The sequence below is a fragment of the Schistocerca gregaria genome, chromosome 5 (genome assembly GCF_023897955.1).
Source record: "Schistocerca gregaria isolate iqSchGreg1 chromosome 5, iqSchGreg1.2, whole genome shotgun sequence".
Lineage (NCBI taxonomy): Eukaryota > Metazoa > Arthropoda > Insecta > Orthoptera > Acrididae > Schistocerca > Schistocerca gregaria.
The window spans coordinates 557,768,161-557,795,138 of NC_064924.1; the positions used below are offsets into that span (position 1 = coordinate 557,768,161).

At 38.8% G+C, this 26,978-nt stretch overlaps 1 protein-coding gene across 2 annotated transcripts in view; it reads right to left on the minus strand.

The window, feature by feature from the left end:
* Window positions 1-26,978, minus strand: part of LOC126272112 (MPN domain-containing protein) — a 158,212-nt gene that overhangs the window by 69,562 nt on the left and 61,672 nt on the right. The window contains exons 3-5 of one of the 2 annotated variants that reach the window (XM_049974708.1): window positions 19,719-19,800; window positions 17,027-17,108; window positions 3,855-4,024 (exon numbers count right to left, since the gene is read on the minus strand). In XM_049974708.1, coding sequence (XP_049830665.1) covers window positions 3,855-4,024; window positions 17,027-17,108; window positions 19,719-19,800 — 334 coding nt within the window. The remainder of the gene's footprint in view (window positions 1-3,854; window positions 4,025-17,026; window positions 17,109-19,718; window positions 19,801-26,978) is intronic. The other variant, XM_049974707.1, reaches the window with a different exon arrangement.

Consider the following 26,978-nt stretch of genomic DNA (forward strand, 5'->3'; position numbering starts at 1 on the left):
TCCGCAAAAAGCCTCAGTGAATTTCTGATGTTATGCACAAGGTCATTTATATATACTGCAAATAGCAATGGTCCTACGACAGTCCCCTGCAACACACGTGAAATTACTCTTACTTCGGAAGATTTCTCTCTAACTTTGTTCATTAAACGACTGTGGGGAACTGTATCAAACGCCTTGCTGAAGTCAAGAAACACGGCATCTACCTGGGAATCCACGTCAATGGCCCTCTGAGTCTCGTGGGTGAAGCTGGGTTTCACACGATCGTCTTTTTCGAAACCCATGCCGATTCCTACAGAGTAGATTTCTAGTCTCCATAAAAGTCATTATACTATAATATAACGCGTCTTCCACAATTCTACAACTGATCAACGTTAGAGATATAGGTCTATAGTTCTGCACGTCTGTACGACAACCCTTCTAGAAAACGGAGATGAACTGTGCCCTTTTCCAATCTTCTGGTACGCTACGCTCTTCTAGAGACCTACGGTACACCGCTGCAAGGAGGGGGGGGGGGGGGGGGGCAAGTTCCTTTGCATACTCTGTGTAAAATCGTACTGGTTTCCCATCAGGTCCAGCGGCCTTTCCTCTTTTGAGCAATTTCAATTGTTTTTCTATCCCTCTGTCATCTATTTCGATATCTACCATTTTGTCACCTGTGCGACAATCTAGAAAGAACTACAGTGCCGTCTTCCTCTGTGAAACAGCCTTGGAAAAAGACATTTAGTATTTCAGCCTTTAGTCTGTCGTCCTCTGTTTCAGTACCATTTTGCTCACAGAGTGTCTGGACATTTTGTTTTGATCCACCTACTGCTTTGACATAAGACCAAAATTTCTTAGGATTTTCTGCCAAGTCAGTACATAGAAGTGAAGTTCCCTTTGCTTCTGTGGCAGTTTTCTAACTCAGTTGTTGTACCAAGCTGGTTCTTTTCCATCTCTTACAATCTTGCTTGGCACATACTCATCTAATGCATATTGTACAATGGTTTTGAACTTTGTCCACTGACCCTCAAAACTATCTGTGCTTGAGATAAAACTTTTGTGTTGAGCCTTCAAGTACTTTGAAATCTGCTTTTTGTCACTTTTGCTAAACAGAAAAATCTTCCTACCTTTTTTATATTTCTATTTATGGCTGAAATAATGGATGCTGTAACCGCTTTAAGATTGCTGATTCCCTGTTCTGTGTTAACTGCTTCAAATAGTTCGGGTCTTTTTGTCACCAGAATGTCTAATATGTTATTGCCTCGAGTCAGTTCTCTGTTTAACTGCCCAAGGTAGTTTTCAGATAAGGTACTTAAACAAATTTCACTGGATTCTTTGTCCCCGCCACCCATTACAAATGGTTGAGTCTCCCAGTCTATATCTGGTAAATTAAAATCTCCACCCAGAACTACATCATGGTCGGGAAATTTACTCGAAATATTTTCCAGATTTTCCTTCAGGTGTTCTTCCACAACAGCTGTTAAGCCAGGGGGGCTACAGAGACATCCAAATACCATGTTTGAACCTGCTTCAACCGTGACCTTAACCCAAATTATTTCACATTTCGGATCTCTGTCAATTTTCTTCAATACTATTGCACTGTGTGTCCCTATAAAAATGCCTACCCATTCACTGTCTAGCCTGTCTCTGCGGTACATATTCCAACCTGAGTTTAGAATTTCATTACTGTTTACATCTGGTTTCAGCCAACATTCCATCCCTAGTATTATATGGGCATTGTGACTGCTTATTAAAAAGAGCAGTTCTGGGACCTTTCTATAGATGCTCCTGCAGTTTACTATTACCACATTAATATTGTCATTCCCTGCTGCGTTTTGCCTACTGCTACCTGGTTGCATCTCAGGAGGCGTCTTGTTGGGCCTAAGGAGAGAATTCTCTAACCTAAAAAACCCACATGTGCACTCCACGCATACTCCGCTACCCTTGTAGCTGCTACCTCCGTGTAGTGCATGCCTGACCTATTCAGGGGGGCCCCTAAATTTCTCCACCCGATAGCAGAGGTTGAGAAATTTGCACCCTAGATCTCCGGAGAATCGCCTGAGCCTCTGGCTTAAGCCTTCCACTCGGCTCCAAATCAGAAGACCGTGATCGGTTCTGGGTACAACACCACAAATAGTTAACTCAAATTCCCCCCCACCCCCCCGCGAGCGAGGCTTTCTGCCTTCACCAACTCTGCCAACTGCCTGTATGAGCTGAGGATGACCTCTGAACCCAGGCGGTAGGAGTCACTGGTGCCGACATGAGCAACAATTTGCAGTCGGGTGCACCCAGTGCTCTCTATCACCACCGGCAGGGCCTCCTCCACATCTCGGATGAGACACCCCAGTAAGCAGACAGAGTGAACACTGGCCTTCTTCCCCAACCTTTCCGCTATTTCCCTAAGGGGCTCCATCGCCCGTCTAACACTGGAGCTCCTAATCACTCATGTGACGCGAACACAGTTGAACCCGCCATTCCCCTTGGGGAGAGGGTGGCCCAACTGCACCCGGTACCCGTGAAGATGTCTCAACAGCAGGGACCGTAGGTGAAGCATGTAACACCTGGGGTGTACCATGCAATGCACCACACTCCCCACTGCCGCTACACTCCGAGGCAGCAGCCTGTAGACGCCTGACCGCGGCCATCAGCATGTTCAGCTGTTCACGAACAGTGGTCAGCTCCTCCTGTGCCCGCACACAGCAGTCACACATCCTATCCATCCGAAGGTATCAACAATTTCCTGTAGAGAGTTAAGTAATCAACTTTTAACTAGACTGCTAATTCACTAAGGGCGACAGATAGCTGACTAAACTGTGGTTACTAGACACTTCTTGTTGGAAACAATGAAAATAAGCACTAACTGTCTCTGGAGTGTATTCAAAACAAACACGAAATCTATGGAACACTATTACTAGTACTAAAAAATTAAAGCTTCCTAAAAGCAAAAGCACACAGGAAAAGAAGTGAAATGTAAGAAAAACACAGTTAATACTTAAATTTACGTAGCTTACTGCACAGCAGATGTGAAGCAGATGGCAGTTACGACAGTTCACTAACTTCAAGCTCAACTATCACACCACAGTACACTATGGTATGCAGCAACAGAGCAACGAAGGAAACAATCTACAACCTAGTGTAAATACAAATTAAGGATCTACATTTCTATCGTGAAATCAGTACACAAAAAAACCCACAAGAAATATTAATTTTTAAGTATGAGAGGTTCCTTTGGCGAAAAGAGAGGAAAGGCTTGGAGGAAATAAAATGTACAAGGATTAACTAGAAAAGTTGTACTGGACCCCATATCAAGGGAGATAAACCTTTGGCCTGACTACAATCCCAATTAATTGCTATTTGGTTCTATTTCCTCTCTTTTGCCAGATCAAAGAACCTCTGGTTCCCACTATGCATTTTGGAACCTTTTCATGTCTTTCACTGGCCCACAAAATACGCACAATATTTTCATATCAATGTTCCATTATAACAATATGGAAAGGATAGACTGCTACTCACCATAAACAAGAGGTATTGTGTCACAACACCACCTCTACAGGGTACGTAGCAATCTATCCTTTCCATATTGTTGTAATTGCATCCTGAATATTCCATTATAGTTTCATCATTGTGGGTACTTTCCTTATGAAAAAAATCAATATGATTGAAAATAAGAAACATCTAACACTTCAAGAGCTGCAGTTACAGTTCACTGATTGATAACTAAAATCTAGTTTTCTCAAGAGTTTCAAACACAATACAAACTTATCATACAACTGAGTTTCTTTATTAAATACATTATGACTACTGTTCAAAATTAAAACAGGCACTATACTTAATATAGCCAATGATTTTGCAAAAAAAAAATATTAATTACTTACTATGTGCGTTCACATCCCAATGACCTCCTAAATATCCCACAACTTCTGAGGTAGTTAAATGACAATGAAAGTCCATAACAAGAACAGCATTAGTAGACATGGAAACCAGAAATGGTTGAATTTTCCCCAGGCTTGAAAATGCTGTGCTCTCAACCAACGTGTTTGGATCACTGAAACAGAGTGCTGGTATTAACAGCTTTTGCAATTAAATGCATGTGCCAAACAAAATTTGTGACCACCTATTACAAAACAAAAGTTCCACATAAGTTTTTAGCATATAACCAAAATCATAATGGAATGCTATATGAAATAATATAATTTAGCTGGAAAAAGTAAACTGCCATATACGAGACTTTGCAACTGATGGCAATGGATAATGGAGTGAAAGGTTACAGAGGGGTGACCAAATGAGCTGACAGGTTATGGCAGGATGGCTCATTCAGCTCTTCATGATGATCTGCTAGTTTTATGATAAAAGGTAACTTTCATGGATGTGGGACAATTTAAGGTACTCATTTACATACAAAAACAGCTGTGAAATTAATTTTGTGCATTGTACTAACAATTAACTACACAAAACTGTTACAACTCAGTTTAGATTACATAGGCTTGAATAAATACATATTACAAAAACCACTAATTAAGAAAAAGAAAGCAGGGGAGAAGGGATGCTGCTTGCTTAATATTTAGAGTATTACACTGATGATCGTAAAGGAAAAAAAATTGAGAGGACAAGTTGAAAAGTCATCAGCCTTAGAAGAATTTCAAGATTATCAATATGAATCAGTTTAGTATTCCAGGAACAACTGCCCACAAGCTTCCTAACAGATGAAGTCCCTTTTTTTTGTGAGGAGCTACAGGCTTCCATTCAGTACTTTAGTTCTTGTATTATTCCTGGTGTGAATTTGTTCTTATGTGTATCATAAACATAAACAGTAACAAATTGGCATGTAAAAATCATACATAAACAGCTCAGTACAGGCAGTATTTCAACATTTGTTTATGCATTTTATTCTGCTCAGCATTCAACAATGTGGCACCTATCATTCACAAAACTTCATACTTAATTTTCTATGTACAATGTACCATAATTTATCTTTTGATACATCTACAATGACAGTAATTTCAAATATCTGTAATCGTAGATTGTCTATTGCCACTTTGTGCATTTTCTTGGCATTTTCACATATGGTTGTTATTTTGAGATGTCCTTACATGAACTCTTATCAAGAGAAGTACAGACATAACTTCAGTCGCGTCATTCAAAACAAGAGAATGGAAGCATTTGATACGTGAGAGATGAGGAGGTTCTCCACAGAATCAGTAGAGAAAGGAGGATATGGAAAACACTGACAAGAGGAAGGGACAGGATGAAGAAGCAGACTCCTTATCAACCTCAACCAACTCTGTATAAATTTTTGTTGCCAATAAGCTGATTAAAAATGAAAAAGTTTATAATGGCACATCACTCCAGTTTCTCCATTTAAAAGACACACAAGTGATGTTACTACTTTGAAAAGTTGTACGAACAAAAATATTTTGCAGATCAAACCAAAACTGGACGTGTGTTATTCCACAGCATGTAGTGTCATAAAAGGGAGGAAAAAAGGACAATATCTGTGCCCCAAAGAATGTTTCACCTTGTCCTTATCTACATGTAAGAACAGAGGCCTGTTCGCAGAAATAATTTATTTGTCATGCTGTTACCGGGAGTTTGGAGAAAAAAACAAGAGAGAGAGAGAAGGGGGGAGGGGGGGGAGGAAGGGAGAGAGAGGGAGGGAGAGAGAGGGGGGGGGGGGGGAGGGAGAGGGAGAGAGAGGGAGAGAGAGAGAACTGTCACTTTGAACTGTAGATAAGACACCATGGTCAATATGGAAATTGCTTTTATGCCTTACATTGTGTTTTTGCAGTCTCAGTTAATCTGAAACTTATAACAGAACCTTCCCATTACACCCTCCTCAGATTTACTGGTAAGATGTCCCAGTGGATAACATGTCAAAAACTGAAAACAGATAAAGCATGAAAAGAGAAAGAACATGTACTAAACTACAGAGAAAAAATAAATAAAAATATATAAAATAAAAAAAGCAGTGAACGGTTCAAACTGAACAAGTGCAACATCGAGAAGAGTGTAAGGGCCATGGTGTCATGATTAAGTGGTCACAGTGTTGAAGTATGAAGCAGGCGAGATGGGTTCCAAACCCCCTCACGTCATTTATTTATTTACTTATTTTTTCACAACTCTATGAACTGTACATCTGGTCATTGTAATGTTTGTTTTCTTTCTGTAGTCTTTTGACAGTTTTCATACTATACATTGGTTATAGAATATTAGTCATGTGGTAAGAATATATTACCATCGCAAGAAAAATGTGATGAATAGTGAGAGTAGCCGAGGTACTACGTAGACGTTTCACAGAAATGAAAACAACAGATAACGGGATGTGAACTATGTTACAACAAAGGAACTCGAGAGTCAAAACTTCCAAAATGGAATGCAACTTCAAAAACGTTAAAAATATATGTTTAGACAGAGCATAGAGAAGCTGTGTACTGTCCCTAACGCCATGCATGACACTTCAGATGTGTTTCCCAGTGAAGGATTCAACTGACTTGACACCTTCACCTTTGAAGGTTTGCAATTCCCAATTGACAGCTACTTCCATGTGGCTGCTAAGAGAATAATTGTGCAGAATCAACTTTCATTAAAGTTTCTTCTATACACCTCACTGTTGCAAATGGATGCTACACCACAACACAGACACAAATTTGAATACAGCGAACAGCAAAAGAAATTGAAAAGAAAAGGCACGAGGGAGCTTTGAACACGGCTTACCCGCATTGCAGTCCAACACCGTAACCCCCTAACCATGACGCCGCTGCTTCGCTTCTTCATTCAATGTTGCACTTGTTAACCTTGGACCAGTCACAGTTTCTATTTTGCTTTTTTTTCACAGTTTAGTACACCTTCTTCCCATTTTCATGCTTGATCTGCATTCAGTTTTTGATGGGCCGTCCATTGGGCCCTCTTACCACTAAATCTGTGATGGGGAGTTTCCCTTGTTAGTTCAATAACACGTCCCATGAGATAACATGGAGTACAGTAAATAAAGTTAGCTAGAAAACTTAATTTCATGTCAGCACAATAAGAGATATATTTTAGTGCTAAATACGCTCAACTTATCTTTGTCTGCACTCCAATTTAGCCTTACATCCATCAACAAACTAACGAATTTTACACAAAGCATACGATGTCTATTTGTAGCACAAGAAGGTCACTTTTATTTGCTTCAAATTTTGTTTTAATAATATTCCATTCAAAAATTTACATATGTTACGGAGTCATGCAAGTATCTTTTTATGTACAAAAATTTGAAAAGTAGTCACATGGTCTTTTATCATTTACCAAGCAGTAGTATAAATTATGGTTACCCGAGAACATACATACTTCAGTCTTAAAAGATGCTCCAAAATCATGATATCGAACCTGCCACTAACAGCAAGAGGCATGAAGCTGGAAGCTGCAACCTGTCACCCTATACAAGGATGTCTATAATGTCGCAGAAGTTGAGTAGCACTGTCACTGTGGTGTAACAGTTATGATACTACACTGTCGCATGGAGGGTTGAGAGTTCAAAACTCACCTGAACTGTAAAATTTTAATTTCTATATTCGGTTTGAGGACATTCTAGAAGTATCCAAAAATACCAAGAATCATTGTACTGGAATGTTCTGTAACTGTATATATACCATATGTGTTCTGGTCAGAGGCAGTTCTCTCCGCGCTCTTGTTTGTGCAAGTGCTGAATAAACCTTCGTTAAGTGAAGTTAGTGTTCGTCATTCATCTTATTACGCCTTCTTCTACGTGACATTATTAAGTGAAGTTAGTGTTTGTAATTCATCTTATTACACCTTCTTCTACGTGACATTATTCTGGCAGAGACTCTGGGTATTGGAACTTGTGACAGGGCACATTATCGACGACACAATCGCTCCCATCAGGCCACGACACAGCCATCGTTTACGTGGCGAGAAACCTGACTTCTAGCCATATTCAACAGATTGCAGTCTATCGGAGACAGAAGAAGAAGAGAACGTTACGATGACAGCAACTCTGTGCCACCACGAGACATCCTTCCAAGTTCTCTGGTGACAATGGCCAAGATCCAAACCAGTGGCTGAAAGTATACGAGCGTATAGCCAAATTTAACAAATGGGATGACACCGTGTGTTTGGCTAACGTATTTTTCTACTTGGAGGGCACTGCCAAGCAATGATATGAGAACAACGAGGAGAAGTTCACAAGCTGGGAAGTATTCCAGGCAGAACTGCACAAGTTATTTCGGCGACACACAACAACAGAAGTACAAGGCTGAAGATAAATTAAAAGTGCAGGGCACAGCATCGAGGAGAAGCTACAGCATCTGACATTCAACATATCTCGGACCTGTGTAAAAGAGTGATTCCAAGAATGAAGGAGGAAGATAAGGCAGCACATCTCATGAAGGGTGTTGCTGAGGACACGTTTCAGGCCCTACTCTTGAAGGAGGTTTCGACAGCAGATGACTTGATAAAATGGTGCCAGTATATTGAGAAAATGCATTAAAAAAAAAGTTTGAATGTCTTCCAAACATCATATTGATGTCTGTGATGGAGGAAGAAACTGATTTCACAAGTGTTCTTTGTCAGATAGTGAGAGAGGAAGTTCAGAAGGAACTTGGACTGCACAGCGAGCAAAAAACCAAGACACTTCAAGAGGTCATACGGGAGGAAGTGGAACAGACATGAACCCCATCTCTCGTCCTTCATTTCCCTTTAGAACAGTGAAAAAGTAACGATGATGGTCACTGTGTTGCTGTTACATCCTGATGACTTGGACGCCGACTACATCAGTCAGGTGTTAACCAGAGCTGATGAAGCTCAGCAGTTAGCTCGGCTCCGCACACTGCAGGGTCAAGAAAACGATCGACAAAGGTATGATGTGAGGCACGCCCTGTTGTCTACCAGCCTGGTGACCTCATCTGGATCTTCACTCTTGCACGGAAGGTTGGTCTCTCTGAGAAGCTCCTCAGGCACTACTTTGGACCTTATAAGGTTATAAGGCAGTTGTCTGATGTTACTTGTGAAGTTGAAGATTTCGTCCCCGACACAAGATGTAGAATGATATGAGATACGGTCCACGTCCTTCGAATGAAGCCATATAAGGATCCTGCACACAGGGCAAATTTGAAGTTCCAGCAACAGGCAACAAGTGGAAAGGTGATGAAGAGTGTAGTGGAAAAGGAAGTTCTAAGAAGATCACCACCAGGGTGAACATCAGTCATCAGGAGTCTGAATATGCAGGAGCAATGACTCATTCCCAGACTAGGAGGACGTAACACTGAGGTGTTGTTCTCTTAAGCAGGGAGCAATGTCGCAGAAGAAGCTGAGTAGCACCCTCACTGTGGTGCAGCGGTTATGATACTAGACTGTTGCATGGAGAGTCGTGAGTTCAAAACTCACATGAACTGTAAAATTTTAATTTCTATATTCAGTTCGAGGACATTCTAGAAGTATCCACAAATATCAAGAATCATTGTACCGGAATGTTCTGTAACTCTGTTTCAGTACCATTTTGGTCACAGAGTGTCTGGACATTTTGTTTTGATCCACCTACCGCTTTGACATAGGACCAAAATTTCTTAGGATTTTCTGCCAAGTCAGTACATAGTTCTTTACTTTCGAATTCACTGAACGCCTCTCACATAGCCCTCCTCACACTACATTTCGCTTCGCGCAATTTTTGTTTGTCTGCAAGGCTTTGGCTATGTTTATGTTTGCTGTGAAGTTCCCTTTGCTTCCGCAGCAGTTTTCTAACTCTGTTGTTGTACCACGGTGGCTCTTTTCCATCTCTTACAATCTTGCTTGGCACATACTCATCTAACACGTATTGCACAATGGTTTTAAACTTTGTCCACTGATCCTCAACACTATCTGTACTTGAGACAAAACTTTTGTGTTGAGCCATCAGGTACTCTGAAATCTGCTTATTGTCACTTTTGCTAAACAGAAAAATCTTCTTCCTTTTTTTAATATTTCTATTTATGGCTGAAATCATTGATGCAGTAAGCGCTTTATGATTACTGATTCCCTGTTTTGTGTTAACTGTTTCAAATAGTTCGGGTCTGTTTGTCACCAGAAGGTCTAACATGTTATCGCCACAACAGCTGTTGAGGCAGGGGGCCTATAGACACATCCAATTACCATGTCTGAGCCTGCTTTAACCGTGACCTTCACCCAAATTATTTCACATTTCGGATCTCCGCCAATTTCCTTCGATACTATTAAACTTCTTATCACTATAAACACGCCTTCCACTTCACTTTCCAGCCTGTCTCTGCGGTATAAATTCCAATCTGAGTTTAGAATTTCATTACTGTTTACATCTGGTTTCAGCCAACTTTCTGTCCCTAGTACTATGTGGGTATTGTGGCCGTTTATTTACGAGAGCAGTTTTGGGACCTTTCTATAGATGCTCCTGCAGTTTACTATTAGCAGATTCATACTGTTATTCCCTGTTGCATTTTGCCTACTCCTAACTTGCCGCATCTCAGGAGGCGTCTTGTCGGGCCTAGGGAGGGAATTCTCTAACCTAAAAAACCATGTGCACTCCACACGTACTCCGCTACCCTTGTAGCTGCTTCCTGCGTGTAGCGCACGCCTGACCTACTCAGGGGGACCCTATATTTCTCCACCCGATAGCAGAGGTTGAGAAATTTGTACCCCAGATCTCCTCAGAATCGTCTGAGCCTCTAATTTAAACCTTCCACTCGGATCCAAACCAGAGAACCGCGATCGGTTCTGGGAACAATACTACAAATAGTTAGCTCAGATGCCACCCCGCGAGCGAGGCTTTCTGCCTTCACCAACTCCGCCAACCACCTGGTCTTTGAAGACTGTTAGACATGGTAAGTCTTCTTTAACTCTGCAGAAGTTGCAAAATACATTCCAACAGAGAATCAAAATATGAACATAGAAATGTTTATCCAGATTTTTCCATACTTTTTGTGCCTTCAAGAACTCAGATGACACAGTGTTATTCCCTCACACAAGGTCTCTTGCACACAGTTTCACATTTGGTACAAATTATTTAGTTACTACTGGTCTTTGGTGTGTGCATTTTCTCTGCAGCCCTAATGTCATTCCAAGTGACTTTACACTTTACAGTTCACACTGCCTTTCACCGTCATTTGCTCTGGAGCTATTGATGTATAGGTTAATAAAGAATTCAGTTTTGTATTTTATTTTATTTGTTGCTATTTTATGTGATGTAACAGTACAGTAATGTCAATAGCATTGGGAAAGGGTATCTACACTTTCACTTGTGACCCTCTGTACACAAGACTGTAAGGCTAAACTCCTGATTCACTGGCTTCACTATTTAGTGTACGTTTACCACATGATATATTATTCAAGCAAATAACAATAATACTTGTGATTCTGTGAAGTGTATAAACAATTATAATAATTATTATTATTACTGTTATGGTATTATTATTATTACTATTATTATTATTATTATTATTATTATTATTACTATTATTATTGCAGAAGGCAATGTACAAAATTAAGGCATCATCATCATAAACAACAACAACTGATCCTAGCCAATTTTGGCAACAGCAACTGCAACCACAAGTAGTTGGCGGTCATATGCTCTCATGTGCCTGCACGAGTGCATGTAGTACACATCAGGGCTCCACTAATGTAGCTGCACGAGGGACATTCAGTAATTAAATATGAAAATTGATGTAGAAATCAGGGTGTATATGGGGGGGGGAAAAAAACAACAACGGATATCCCATTTAAAAAATACGCTTTTTCCCGGGACGAAAATACGCTTTTTCTGTGCTAAGTGATAGTAGGTTTTCGGTAGATTTTCCCTCGGAACTGTAAAACTTATCAATCCTTTGAATGGTTAACGTTTTATACAATTGCGTAGAACTCCCTTGGGGGAGGGGGCAAGAAGTTTTGGAGAGACTTTTAATTTTTAAAAAAAGGATAAGTTTTGAAAAGACCTTTGAATTGCAGCAACATATACGCTGCATATTTTCGTATTACGAAAGTATTGCACCAAACACAGCACATCAGTTTCCGGAGCGTTGAAACCGAGGTTGCGATGTCCTTTTGTAAGCGAGTCATATCTCAAGCTACGAGATCTCGTCAGCCGATGACAGCAGCTATTCAGAGCATAGGACACGTTTTATAGTCAGCCAATAGCAAGATCACTGGTTACACAGTGCGAACACGCAAGAGGAAAAGTTAACATTTTACATTAATGTACACAGTACCGTATACCTACAAGAAAAGCTAAACTTTCGCATATAATATTAGTCTCCAAAATTAACACGCTGCAACAGAAGCTAAGCTTTCACATGTAATATTGATCTTTTTTTGCGCATGTTATACTTTAAGACACATCACACAAATGTGGCAGTAAATTTAAAATTATGACATAAATGTCTCGGCTCGAAATTCTTATAAGTGGCTGGTCCTCAAACTGTTCAGTTTCGAACACTCTGTGATTTAGATACCCATTCCACTTTCTCACACGTAACATAATTCATCTTGCGTAAAAAGAAATTTACTTTGAAAGTAACCCTTTTCTAACCACCGTTCGCAATACTATCCGGAGACTGTTAGAAATAGCTTCGATTTACCAGTTGCCAGAGAGCGCCAGAAAACAGGTGTAGGATGCCTGTATGTTCGTGAGTGTAAAGCACTAAGAGAGTTTACATTAAACCATAAAAGAAAAAGGACATCAGAGGATACTCCAAAGAGCATCGAAATTTCGTAAACCATACTAAAATGCATAATTCGGCTTGAAGTGCAAATTGGCTTTTTTCAGATTCACAATGAAGTAGGTCCCATCTGATATTAAGCTTTTCAGTGTGGTTTTTGAGATGTAAATTTTCTTGGAGTATCAGTACTCTACGATCTCATTTTTGGTTCTTTATTATGGCATAATGCCATATATGGCAGAAGATGATATCGTGCACTTGAAATTCAGCGAACAGTTGGAACTAGCCAATACTGTAGAATGACACACTTAGTTTCAAATAAAATGATTGCCTCGGCGGAAAGATTAATAAAGCCAAATTTCTTTAGCAAACTTGCAAAAATAACTTCACTGTTCTGCAGGGCAATTAATGTTTGACTGCTACTAACTTGGAAATAAAATAAAATCATAAAACTGAAATTTAAAATATATTTTTCCCCTCCGTAATTATGTGAATGTATTTTAATTCACTTGATAGCTCCTGGCCACAGAAATACGTTTCTTCCCCCCCCCCCCCCCCCCCCCCATTTGACGTGGGGGCTGTACACGAAGAGAAGCAGCGAAATCACTTAACGTAAACACGCGTCACGTGGAGGTTAAACCCCTCCCCACTACAACTCGGACAACTCTGTGCAAGCATGAATCTGGCAGCTAGGGGCACGCAAAAAAAAAATTGTCGTTTGCATCTGGCTGCTTGCTGCTACTACCGATACAGCTAACAACCAAACTGCAAGTAGCGGGAGAAGGTACTGCTTATTGTTGTTGTTGTGGTCTTCAGTCCTGAGATTGGTTTGATGCAGCTCCCCATGCTACTCTATCCTGTGCAAGCTTTTTCATCTCCCAGTACCTACTGCAGCCTACACCCTTCTGAATCTGCTTAGCGTATTCATCTCTTGGTCTCCCTCTATGATTTTTACCCTCCACGTTGCCCTCCAATACTAAATTGGTGATCCCTCGATGTCTCAGAACATGCCCTACCAACCGATCCCTTCTTCTAGTCAAGTTGTGCCACAAGCTCCTCTTCTCTCCAATTCTATTCAATACCTCCTCATTAGTTATGTCAGCTACCCATCTAATCTTCAGCATTCTTCTGTAGCACCAGATTTCGAAAGCTTCTATTCTCTTACTGTCTAAACTATTTACCGTCCATGTTTCACATCCATACATGGCTACACTCCACACAAATACTTTCAGAAACGACTTCCAGACATTTAAATCTATACTCGATGTTAACAAATTTTTCTTCTTCAGAAAAGCTTTCCTTGCCATTGCCAGTCTACATTTTATATCCTCTCTACTTCGACCATCATCAGTTATTTTGCTCCCCAAATAGCAAAACTCCTTTACTACTGTAAGTGTCTCATTTCCTAATCTAATTCCCTCAGCATCACCCAACTTAATTCAACTACATTCCATTATCCTCATTTTGCTTTTGTTGATGTTCATCTTACACCTTCCTTTCAAGAGACTGTCCATTCTGTTCAACTGCTCTTCCAAGTCCTTTGCTGTCTCTGACAGAATTACAATGTCATCGGCGAACCTCAAAGTTTTTATTTCTGCTCCATGGATTTTAATACCCACTCCAAACTTTTCTTTTGTTTCCTTTATTGCTTGCTCAACATACAGATTGAATAACATCGGGGATAAGCTACAACCCTGTCTCTCTCCCTTCCCAACCTTCTTCCCTTTCATGCCCCTCGACTCTTATAACTGTCATCTGGTTTCTGTACTAATTGTAAATAGCCTTTCGCTCCCTGTATTTTACCCCTGCCACCTTTAGAATTTGAAAGAGAGTATTCCAGTCAACATTGTCAAAAGCTTTCTCTAAGTCTACAAATGCTAGAAACGTAGGTTTGCCTTTCCTTAATCTTTCTTCTAAGATAAGTCTTAGGGTCAGTATTGCATCACGTGTTCCAACATTTCTACGGAATCCAAATGATCTTCCCCGAGGTCGGCTTCTATCAGTTTTTCCATTCGTCTGTAAAGAATTCGCATTAGTATTTTGCAGCTGTGACTTATTAAACTGATAGTTCGGTAATTTTCACATCTGTCAACACCTGCTTTCTTTGGGATAGGAATTATTATATTCTTCTGGAAGTCTGAGGGTATTTCGCCTGTCTCATACATCCTGCTCACCAGATGGTAGAGTTTTGTGCAAGTGGTTCTCTTTTCTCCAAAGGTCTCTTTAATTTTCCTGTAAGCAGTATCTATTTTACCCCTAGTGAGATAAGCCTCTACATCCTTACATTTGTTCTCTAGCCATCCCTGCTTAGCCATTTTGCACTTCCTGTCGATCTCATTTTTGAGACGTTTGTATTCCTGCTTATACGCGAGTCAAATGCGCATGCACAACAGACCGCTGGCAATTGGTCAAACAAACATAATGTGAACAGTTGCGACGTCATGCTCATAGCAAGCAGTTTATTGTTACGAAGAATTACAGTCTGCGCCCTACAGCCTTTGACATATTTTTGCTATCTGCAGACGCTTGTGCGTCCACGGTGTTTTGTTGTTATAAATTGCAAATTTCCTTTGCCATTAAAGTTTTATATTTTTTCCCTCTCGTTTATATTTTATTGCTGCAGTATCATTCTCCAGTAGCAGGATACAATAACACTCTTTGCTAGAGACTCAGTAAAAATTACAAAAATTTAACTGAAAGCTAAAACAATGAAAAATTCCCGGAATTCAGAAAAATTCCCGGGTTTTTCCCGGTTTTCTCCCGGATGAAAAATTCCCAGGTTTTTCCCGGATTTCCCGGGTCGTATACACCTTGTGCTACGTACTGATGTGTTTGATGCTAGTACTGTAGAGCACTGAGTCGCATGTCAAAACAAGCACCGAACTCAACATTACCTTCCTTCAATTGGGCCAAATGGTGGTGAATCGAGGAAGTACAGTACATACTGACGAAACTAAAATGAGCTCTAACATGGAAATTAAGTGTTTCCGGACACATGTCCACATAACATCTTTTCTTTATTTGTGTGTGAGGAATGTTTCCTGAAAGTTTGGCTGTACCTTTTTGTAACACCCTGTATATAGCTTCACAGCACTCTTAGTGTGAGAAATGGACAACAGAGGATAAATGCATCTACTCTGCGAACAAACACTTCACTTTTTTGGTAAGCTTTGCTAGGAGTGAAGATATCACCATATGCCCTCAGTACAATGAGATGTAGGATGATGAGATTATACAGAGAGATGTAAAGCTTGTACAACATGCAGGTGACACAGATGTAAGGGCTGTGATGTTTGTGAGTGTAAACTAACGTTAGCATCTGAAGCAGACTTACTTCATCTTTATGTAAGATGATGAAATTGCAAAAGTTTAAACATTAAGGATGCTAGCTACACATTGCAAAGATAAAACATTATTTCTAATAAAGTAAAAAGTTTGTGGTCACATTAACTAGAACATATATTTTTGAACGTGACAAGTGCAAACAGTGATTGCAAATGTCAGTGTATGTAAACAGCAAGGAAGACACAATAATATTCTGTTTCTGATCGGTGTGGTGAAATTTGTAATTGTAATGTGGTTTTCATACGAGAGGACTGTCAACTGGTTTTACAAGTAAGTTAAAATGTTCTTTCAGATTATATTTGAATCAGAAATCTATGGACATCGCCTTATAAAATTCAATGGTTTACTGCTCTAACAACTGAGCTGCTGAATAACTGAGGTGTAGTTAGGCAAAACAACAATTTTCACTAGGAGTTTAATTTCGTTGAATGGTGCTATCTTTCACTGTAACAATGGGAGAGCATACCTCGTTGATAAATTAATGTCAACACATTTTTAGTTAAGTTTGTGAACTTGTACGTTGATGTGGTGGCAGCTTGCTGGTACAGAGCAATCACATTTTACCCATCTTCTCATTCTCTGGAACACTCAAAAACAACTTTTCAGGAGTTTTTTTTAGATTTATTTGTACAGTATGGTACTACACATAATTTGTACCCCATTTTCCAAAACATAAATTCCATAACAAGACATCACTGTGAATTAGCATTATGACAGTACGAGCAAAGAGCTAGCCAGTGACGTCACAGGCATCACATTACTCGAATTGAGGATTTTAGTAGACATTAAAGTTATTTGCATTTCATTTCCATTTTTATAAAATGAAATTCAAGAGCAAAAAAGCATTCTAAGAGCATAAAATGACATAACTAATCATATAAGGTTTCCAGAAAACAGTTAAATACAAATGTTCCAGAATTTTTTGAGCAGGCATCGTACATACATCCCCATATCACAACAAAGCGACATGAAAGGTCATAATCTATAAATTTCAAATTTGTTCAATTTAGAACTGATTGTAGAATTTTATATTTTCTTCTACTTACTGATTGATGGAACGAATTCCTAACACATTATGTTTCACAATCCGCTGCACTGACACGAGCTTTTCCTTCTCCATTTCATCGTCTGTAAAAAGAATTATACAAACAACATGCAAGATATTCACACTTACTATCTTACTGAAAAATTGTTACAATACATAAGGAATTTGAAAATCAAGTATGACAACATTAAAATATAGCTCTGACATGGCTTAACCACAGAATGGAAACATCCCCTAGGCTGTGGCTAAGCCATGTCTCCACAATATCCTCTTTTCTAGGAGTGCTAGTTCTGCAAGGTATGCAGGAGAGGTTCTGCGAAGTTTGGAAGGTAGGAGACAAGGTACTGGCAGAATTAAAGCTGTGAGGACAGGGCATGAGTCGTGCTTGGGTAGCTAAGTTGGTAGAGCACTTGCCCATGAAAGGCAAAGGTCCCGAGTTCGAGTCTCGGTCTGGCACACAGTTTTAATCTGCCAGGAAGTTTCGTATCAGTGCACACTACGCTGCAGAGTAAAAATTTCATTCTGGAAACATTAAAATAATTTGCAAATAACACAGAGAAAATAAAGTACTGGAAATTAACAATTAATGCACACAAAAGTGAGGAACAGTATTTTTGCCAAATCAGATTCTTTTGTATTTTGTTATTTGTCTTAGGTACTCCTTGGCACCATGCGGCAGTTAGAGTTCATCAGCAGATCGCTACGTCACAGTAAGTGCTGCGTGGAGCTATCATCATCGCATGGACTGCCTAAGAGGGCCTCCGAGTAATAAACCACAAGGGTCACCAAGGAATACTCAAGATCAGATGTATATCATAAGTATAAAGAAAATCTTGTAAACCAGAATTAAAGTGAGCTAGGCGTCCACTGAACATACAACTCCATATGCAAGCATACAATAAATGTTAATAGTTATATGAAGTTGAATATCACATTGAAAAATTAAAAAAAGAAGAACAATTATCAATCAGTATTTTGTGAAGAAACCTTTATCAAGAATTATTATGGTGTTGCCAGCCATAACCCCTCTCATGACCAGCTGAATTCTTTTATTTACTGCACCTGAGGACAATGTTGGTTGGGCAACAACAGAAATGAGCAGAACAGTGAAAATATCCAGGAGTGTTCTTGGCAAGCTACATGTTTCTCTCCCCCCCCCCCCCCCCCCCAAACCCCAAAACTAGGCTTTCAATATGTTTAAAATGTAAATGTTACAATAAACGTCTATTAAAAGTTCTAATGTATGGCAGTGATACATGGGATGTTAAGAGAGGGGGCAAAAAAAAAGTAAATAAATAAATAATCCAAAAAATGAAGGTTGCTCAATAAGAAATGGTGAGATGTATGGTAGGAATTATTAGGAGATACATGGAAATTGAACTATGAAGTTCATTGCTGGATTCAAAGAAATTAGAAAAGACAATAATGAAGACTTTATAAAATGTGAGTAGATTTTGTAATAAAACATGCAGAAGCAACAAGGGCATGTAAAGCTGAACACCATAACCAATGTATAAGTCTTAGAGAAAGCCTTTTATCCAGCAGTAGATAACAGTCAAATGGTTAGTGACGATGATAACACAAGACATTCCAATCAGTGGATTGACAAAATGGGATGACACATTGAGGAATTAAAAGCTAATGCAATAGGAATAATAGCCTCAAGAGAAGAACTATAATACAAAACAGTAATTATTCAAGTTTAAACTGTAGCAAAGAACATTATACTGTAGAAAGTATGTGATAATGACTCACTAAGAAAATAGTAAGATGAACTATAGTAGGAGTTGGAAAAGCTATAGGATGCATTCCAAAATAAAATGGTCAGGAAATGGTTGTATGGAAATGAAGGGAAGGGCTGGCTGAAGAGGTAAAAAAGGATGTACTAATATCCAACAAATTAAAAAAAAAAGAAAAAGAAAAAATTACATCCAAAGCTCTAACTTATTATTAAGAATCATTGTAAATAATTAATTTTTGAAAATATAATGTAACTGCGTAGATTAAAAAAAATCTATTCATCAAGCAGCGGAGGGAAGGATAAAGAAAAAAGGACTAGCATGGTTTAGGACATGGGAAGAGTTTGAAAAAGTCACCCAGAACGTGGATAGGGGCAGGGGGGGGGGGGGGTGGACTTACCAGGCAGAATGGGAAGGAAAGACTCTTCTCATCTTGGCCAGAGCGTCTCCCCTGAACCGGGTTTTGAGCAACTTTTTCAGACTCTCCCCATTTCCTGGCCACTGGCTCAAAAAGCTTGCAAATTTCTTTTACCTTTATATGTGCCAGTTCTCCTGCTGCTGCTTTTTTTGAGTAATTTTTTATTTATTTATCTAATTATACTTTTAACAATGCAGGAGAAGACAGATGGCTACTTACCATAAAGAAGACACGTTACGTTGGAGACAGGCACAATTAAAAGATATTGGGTCGGAATCTGGTCCAAGCTACTACAGTTGGAGTCACAATTGCATAAGGAGTGCTTGCTTGTGTGTCTGAATGGCACGTGTTTCATGCCAAGGCTGTAGCTGAAAGCTTTATGTACGTGTCTTTTAACTGCGACTGTCTGCAACTTAATGGTTCTAGTTATGGTAAGTAACAATCTGTCTTTTCCTATATTGTTGATACTCCTACCTGGAGTTTCCATTGTTCAGTTACACTATTACCAAAGATGACTGACAAGACGTAACACTTACCTCTAAGCCAAAGCGCTGAGTGGTGTAGAGGCATATAAGGAGCAGTGAAGACTGCTGCTAAGCTTTCAGCTCTTGTTCTCGTCTAAAGCAAGAAGTTGAAACTCACATACACACAAACTGTTCTGCAGCCATGGCATGAGTAGTGATCAAGGTTGAGGAAGAGGAATGGAGGGGGGAGGGGGAGGTGACGACATTCTGAGTAGCAGGCAGGTTGAGGAGTAATTGGGAAGAGGAATTCCACATACAAGCAATGCATGAAGAACCAAGCGGGACACAATTATGAAGAATGAACCTAAGAAGCACAGAATAAATAACAAAACTACACACACACAAATAAATGAATTGGCAAGAAAGACTGAGGAAATATTTATTCAACAAGAAAACATGATGCAAAAGGAGCATTAAGAACGAGTACAGCACAGAAGCAAAGCAAGGAAATGGAAAAGGGTCTGATGCAGCAGTGAGGCTGGGACTAGGAGATGTACAGGTCACAAGAATCATGCTAGCATAAGATATGCTGCACAGACACAGATTCCACCAGTGCAGTTTTGTGTAGCCAGTTGGGCAGGAAACAGTATCAACATAGCATGCAACACAAACCAGCATTCTACTTAGAAATATATTCTGGAAGTGAATTCTTTAACACAATTTGGCAGCTCATGAAAGTGGCAAGTCGTCACGCTCACATGGAATACCACACTATGTTTGCACATATGATGATAATGTGGGTTCTCTCAGATTACTTAGGCTCTCACAGCATTATGAAATGCATACAATGGGTAAATAAATTGCATGATGGTGATGATATTGGCGATATTCACAGAGATATGATCCAGGTGTTTGGCCACAGCAATGTAATAAGAATAAACCAAGGCATTAGAGAGTTTATTTGCAAATCAGAACACTACTTTTGAGAGTCTGGCTGAATCTTGAAATGGGTATTTTTCAACCAGTCCACAATATACGGTGAGTATTTTATGGAACTGAGTGATCAGAGAAATCGTCTTTTTTAATTTGTTAGAAGTGGTGCAATGAATAGAGTATATAGTGCAGAAGATTTTTTCATAGCTGAAGACAGAATAAATTTCCACTTTTTAGTGTGTTAAGAATGGCAGCAAAAATGGTTAAGGTACTGTTAAAGGTTAGTTGCTCTGAAGTAGCAATAAAATCTTATGGAATAACCACACAGGAACAGGTAAGTAGGAGGAGCACCATTGCACACCATAAGGTGGCTTTGAGAACACGTGAAATGAACAGGTGAAATGAATTTGTGAGAGTGTTTACTGAAGAACTGAGGAGAGAACATTTGTCAGCAGTCAGAAAATGAGAATGTAATTAATGAACAAGAATTGCATAAAGGGTTTATTCAAGGTTGGCCACAAAAGGATATGCATAAGGAAGTTGCCATAACCATAGCTGAACTCCAGAGTTGTTTTTATACACTAGTTTCAAAGAAGAAGTTATTTTGTGTTAGCACATAAGACAATGAGGCTGACTAGTTACAAGACACGCTGCTCAGCATCACACAATTCCAACAGCTGCTTTACACCTTATGCTATGCCGATCTTGCTCCTTATGCTGGCTTCTCTAAACTATGCTGATGGAACAGTTCCCTGAGAACATCCTATGGTTCTACACTCCCCACCCACCTTAGTCCAAATCTTTGTTACTCCCTGCCCACCTTGAGCCTCTGCTGCATTTTCACTTTCCTATTCCTTCTCAACCAACGTCTTTTCTCTTGTGTACTCCTGTTCTATGTCAAACACTTGCCAACTTCTGACCTGCCCATTCATCATTATTTATTTACCTTATAGGACACAGTGTCTCCAAAATTCAGTTCCTCTATTTTGTCTCCCTTTCCTACATACCAAATCCTTCAAGTGTGCTAAATTGCCCCTATATTCATTCACTTCAGGTAATCACTCCTCCCCCCCCCCCCCCCCCCCACACACACACACTTATATAATGTTCCTTGTACTACTACCACCACCACCACTATTTCCAGTCTCTCCACTTACATCATGATACATTAAGTCTTTGTGCTTGTGTATTTAAACTTCTTGCTATGGAGAAAGTAAATAGCTGAAAGCTTAGCAAGCAAACAGCTCTATGTAAAAATTGGATCTGTCTCAAAATATGAGCGGTGATCTGTCTTCTCAATTATTAGTTAAATCATTAAGGACTTTCCATTACCGGATTCTGTATAGGCTGCTGCTTTAAATTATTAAAAAGTGGACAAAAATCACTGGAAACAATTATCTTTGTCAATGGTTAAGTTACTGTACCACAGGAAGGGAGAAAATCTAGATGCATAAAATGTTATGAAATAATCTGAAAACTGTGAGTGTGAGCCTGATTTCTGATGTACAAATAAATGACACTTATTTTACAATAGTTTTACAAAAATAAATAAATAAAATGTCTGCAGAGAAGCTGTATAATAAAACATCGAACCTGCTGTGAACCTATCCCTTCCATTCAGATTTTGTAAATCTCAACTATGACAATGTGAAACATAAAAACTGGAATTAAATTTTTGAGAAACAGGCTGGAATAAGACAATTGGGGAAGCTGAGAAATCAGAAAAATACCACAGAAATTGAATGATTAGAATTGCTGAATTTAAATGGTACAGATATGGAGTAACAATATTATGAGAAGCAAAGTTGCTACTCACCATATAGCGGAGATGCTGAGTCACAGATCTGCAACTTTACTTTTCATAGTATTGTTACATTCCATCCTGGAGTTTTCATTGTTAGATATGGAGTAAGAGTGGAAAAATTAGGAGGAAGAAAAAACTGCAGGAGAGAGAAAGTTAATGCAATCAACCAAATTAAAGACTACGGAAAATGCAGTACAAAAGAAACAGTGAAGAAGACTAGATGAAAAATAGAAATGATGAGGGATCGAATAAAAGGGAGTAGCTTTATTTCAAACAGACTCTTTACACACTACAAACTAAGCACAACAATGGTAGCAACAATTTCCAGCCCCACGTATACACAAATTATGTTGAGGTGTTGTAAAAAATATGTGCACATTTATCACAAACAATGTATAAAATACCATGACGCATGATACCAAACACATTCACAAGTATTACTTCTAGTGCAGTATTAGGGAAAAGAAAGAAGATTAAAGTTTAAGAGCCCTCCTCCACCAACAGTGATGTCATTCGAACTGCTGCCATCGGTTACAGATCCAGAGTGTTACGAGTGTGCCACCTGGCTTGGTTTGAGGGATAATGGTACCTAACACACACCATTAGCTGCCTTGCAAAATATGATAACATGTTAAAAAGAAGAGTAAATTTCCTTAACACCACTGGCTTCTGCTGCTCCTTGGGACTACCAAATTAATTAGCCTCACATGTCTTACATCATGTACCACCAGCAGTCTCACATTTTGGGAATAGTTTTTACATCATCTTTCTGTATGTAATCATCAATATCTTTTAGTTTTGAATGTCATCATTGCTCTACACCATCTCCCCCACCAACGAACCACTGACCTTGCCGAGGTAGGGTGGCTAGCATGCCTCAACAATACAGTTAGCCTTACTGTAAGCCAGACTAACAAATGGTTCCTTAAGAGGGGTAGCAGACATTCAGTAGTTGCAAGAACAAGATTCTGCATAAGTGACTGATCTGGCCTTTTAACATTAACCAACACGACTGCTATGTTGGTACTGTGAATGGCTGAAATCAAGGGGAAACTACAGCCTTTGTGTTTCCTAGGGGCATGCAACTCTGCTGTATAGTTTAATTAGTAAAATATTCTGGAGGTATAATAGTATCTCATTCAGATCTCCTGTCAGGGATTATTTAGGTGAAGGTTGTTATCAGGAAAAACAAGAAGTACAAAATAAAAAACAAGAAGTACAAAATGACAAAGTAGAACTTGCTGAAGAATAATGAAAAGTTGTGAAAACATGCATGACTATGAGAAAGATATATGTCAACTACAGGAAAATTAAATAATCATTAAAGAGAGAGAGAGAGAGAGAGAGAGAGAGAGAGAGAGAGAGAGAGAGAGAGAAGCAGCTTTGTGAATCACAAGACCTCAACTGGAAAGCCCATACTAAGCAAAGAAGGGTAGTCTGGAAAGTGGAAGGAACACGCAGAACAGTTGTACAAAGGAAAAGAACTTGAAGACAAAGTTCAAGGAAAAAGAAGAGGAAGTGGATGAAGATAGGGGATATGATAAATGCAAAAAGAATTTATAGAGTACTGAAAGATCTAAGCCAAAATGTGGCATCTAGAACAGATGGCTTTTCCTCTCAATAATTATAATCTCTGGTGGAACAAACCACGACAATATTACTCCATCATAAAACATTACATGAATGAAATAGTCTCAAACTTCAAGAATAATGCAATAACCCATGTTCGAAAGAAGGACGGTGCTGCCCAGTGTGAATATTACTGAAGCGTCAATTTCGTACATCATGGTTGCAAAATGCTAACACAAATTATTTACAGAGGATTTGTAGAAGTTTAAATCAGGGAAAATCAGTTTGGTTTCTGGAGAAATATAAGAACATGCAAGGCAATATGTATAATCATGTTGAATAAATTACATCATTGTGGCAAAGCTGAATAAAAAGAAGAAAGAGACAATAAACAATATTACACAAAGACCATATCACAGAAATAAAAAGTGTCCACAAGACTCAATACTTACAGTATAGTGGTTAAAGCACTTTTAAAGTATGATCCCTATCAGCTCTTTAAAAATTGGGAAATTTAAGAGAAAAGAATATAAAAGACGGGGATGGGGGGGGGGGGGGTGACGGGGAAGACAAAATATAGAGTAAACAGTATCTCAGCTGAAGCTGCACTACAACACGGACTGCCAGGATATCAAAATACAGACCTCAAGGGAAGTGGTGTATGTGTTGAAGCATAAATAACATCTGATAAACTTTAAGGAAATGGTTGGAAACCGGGTGTATAAAAATGAAAATATTAATGAAGATAGCAAATATCACGCAAATACCTCATAGACATAGGGATAAAAGCCTACAAATTGTTGCGGGCCTTTTAGAAACATAACACATGTAGAATTGAAAAATCTTTTAAAAAAATTACAATTTTTTAGTTTTTTTTTTTTTCTAGCTTTTCTTACACATTTATTTCTATATTACCTGTTCCCAACTGTATCGTTAAAGTTTACTGGATGTTATTTATGCTTCCACACATGCATCAGGGCCTACGTGTTGATGTCCTGTCAGTTTGTGTAAGGCAGTCGCAGTGCACTGTCACGGTGCAGCTTCAGCTATAGTATTGTTTACTCTATACTTTACCATTCTCTCCCCTCCTCCCGCATCCAGTGCTTTTTATAATCTTTTCTCTCATCCCAATTATTCATATGTTTCCAGTTTCATTACCAAATCCGTGACTCTCGCTTTCTGAGAAACTAGCTGGATTTTAAAGGACATGTTGGGATCAGACGGTATAACTGGCTTGACCACTATAATGTTAGTATTCAGTCTTGTGGACACTTTTATCACTGTGATATGGACTTTGCGTAATATTGTTTACGGCCCCTTTCTTCTTTTTATTCAGATTTGTACCTGATGATGCAATTTAAATACAGAAACTGATCGGGTCTCTTCAATAAAGGATTTAAACAGCTGCAATGGTTTTTATTCAATACACAAAAGTTGGACTATGGATGTCCTTTCAGCAAACTGTTATTACCTTAGAAGACTGAGGAAAGGCAAACCCATATTTATAGCATTTGTAGATTTGAAGAAAGCTTACTTAGAGTACACTCTTTGAAATTCTGAAGGTAGAGAGATAAAACACAGGGGCAAAAGGTTATCTACAACTTGAACAAAAATCATACTGAATCTACAAAACTTTAAAGACATGAAAGGGAGGCAGTAGTTGAGAAGGAAGTGAGACAGGATAATAGTTATTCAGGCTCTACATTGATCAAGCAGTAAAGGATGCCAAGGAGAAATTTGAAAAGTGGAATAAAGTTGAGGGAGAAGAAATAAAAACTGAGATTTGCCAATGACATGGAAATTCTGACAGAGCTCGAAGAGGACTTGGAAGATCAGCTGAACATATTGCATACTGTAGCGGAGATGATACAAGGCAAATATTAAAAAAGTGTACTGGATTGTAGTTGAATTAAATCAGGTGGTGTTGAGAGCATAAGCTTATGAAACAAATACGGACCTTTGGCAAAATTAGAATATATTTTTTACAAAATTAACTTTTTTTGGTAAATGACTTGATGTACAATTAGAAAAGGCTGTGACACTATCTGCCTAAAGAAAAAGCCTTAGGGCTCTGGAATTACATGGATGAGGCGTGAGAAAAACAAAAAGGTGAGTGGAGATAATATAATAATAAAAGAGAAAAAAGTTTTTATTCTCTAAAATAAAGAGTTTTTTCACTGGAATGTTTGATTTCGAGAAAGCTCCTTGTTTGAAAACTGTCTTTGTTTATTTTCTTCTTTTCACTCTATTTAATGTTTCAACAAATGGCTATTTCTGTTGAGGAGCAGTAGTATTTTCCCACCAGAAGATAAGAGTGCTTCTCAGTCGCTTCTTTTGTTTCAAAATCAGAAACAAAAATAATGAGCAGTACACAGACCAGAGAAAAGCAGAGTGCACAAATCATGGTAATGGCTACTGTGCAACTGCTTGCTGAGACTGGCACAGTCATGAACAAGGTATACAGAACCTATGCATGGGCCCTCTAAAGAAGGTAGTACAAGTTCACTTCCATCATTACCGTAATTAAAAACACACCACACCTAAAACTGTCACACTGAAGTGTCCACATAATCAACCTTAGCTATCAGATGAACATATGCATTCCTTGGTTCTATGATACATCCCACAGCCAAGTCTTATATTGCCATACACAGTGCATATCTTATAGAGACAGTTGAGCTGCTGATTACTGACGTGGCACCATAAGGTAACTTACAAGAACACTGATACATCATTGCATTCGTGCACAGGTGCACTCTTTATTTTGCAGCTACATTCTTATGCACATTCTCTTTCTAAACTGGGCTTCAGCAGATTTTATGTAATATCAGTAACTGAAAATTGGTAACATATTCAATATTTATATGCAGAAAATAAAGTTATCTGAATCTATCTCTGATAAAATAGTTATTTGGATACAATTTTTTTATGAAATAGCATTTACTGTGTAGTTTTGCATTTTGAGGCAAAATGCACATTTATATTCACATTAGGCAAATTATTCACGTTCCTAGAAAAAGGGACAC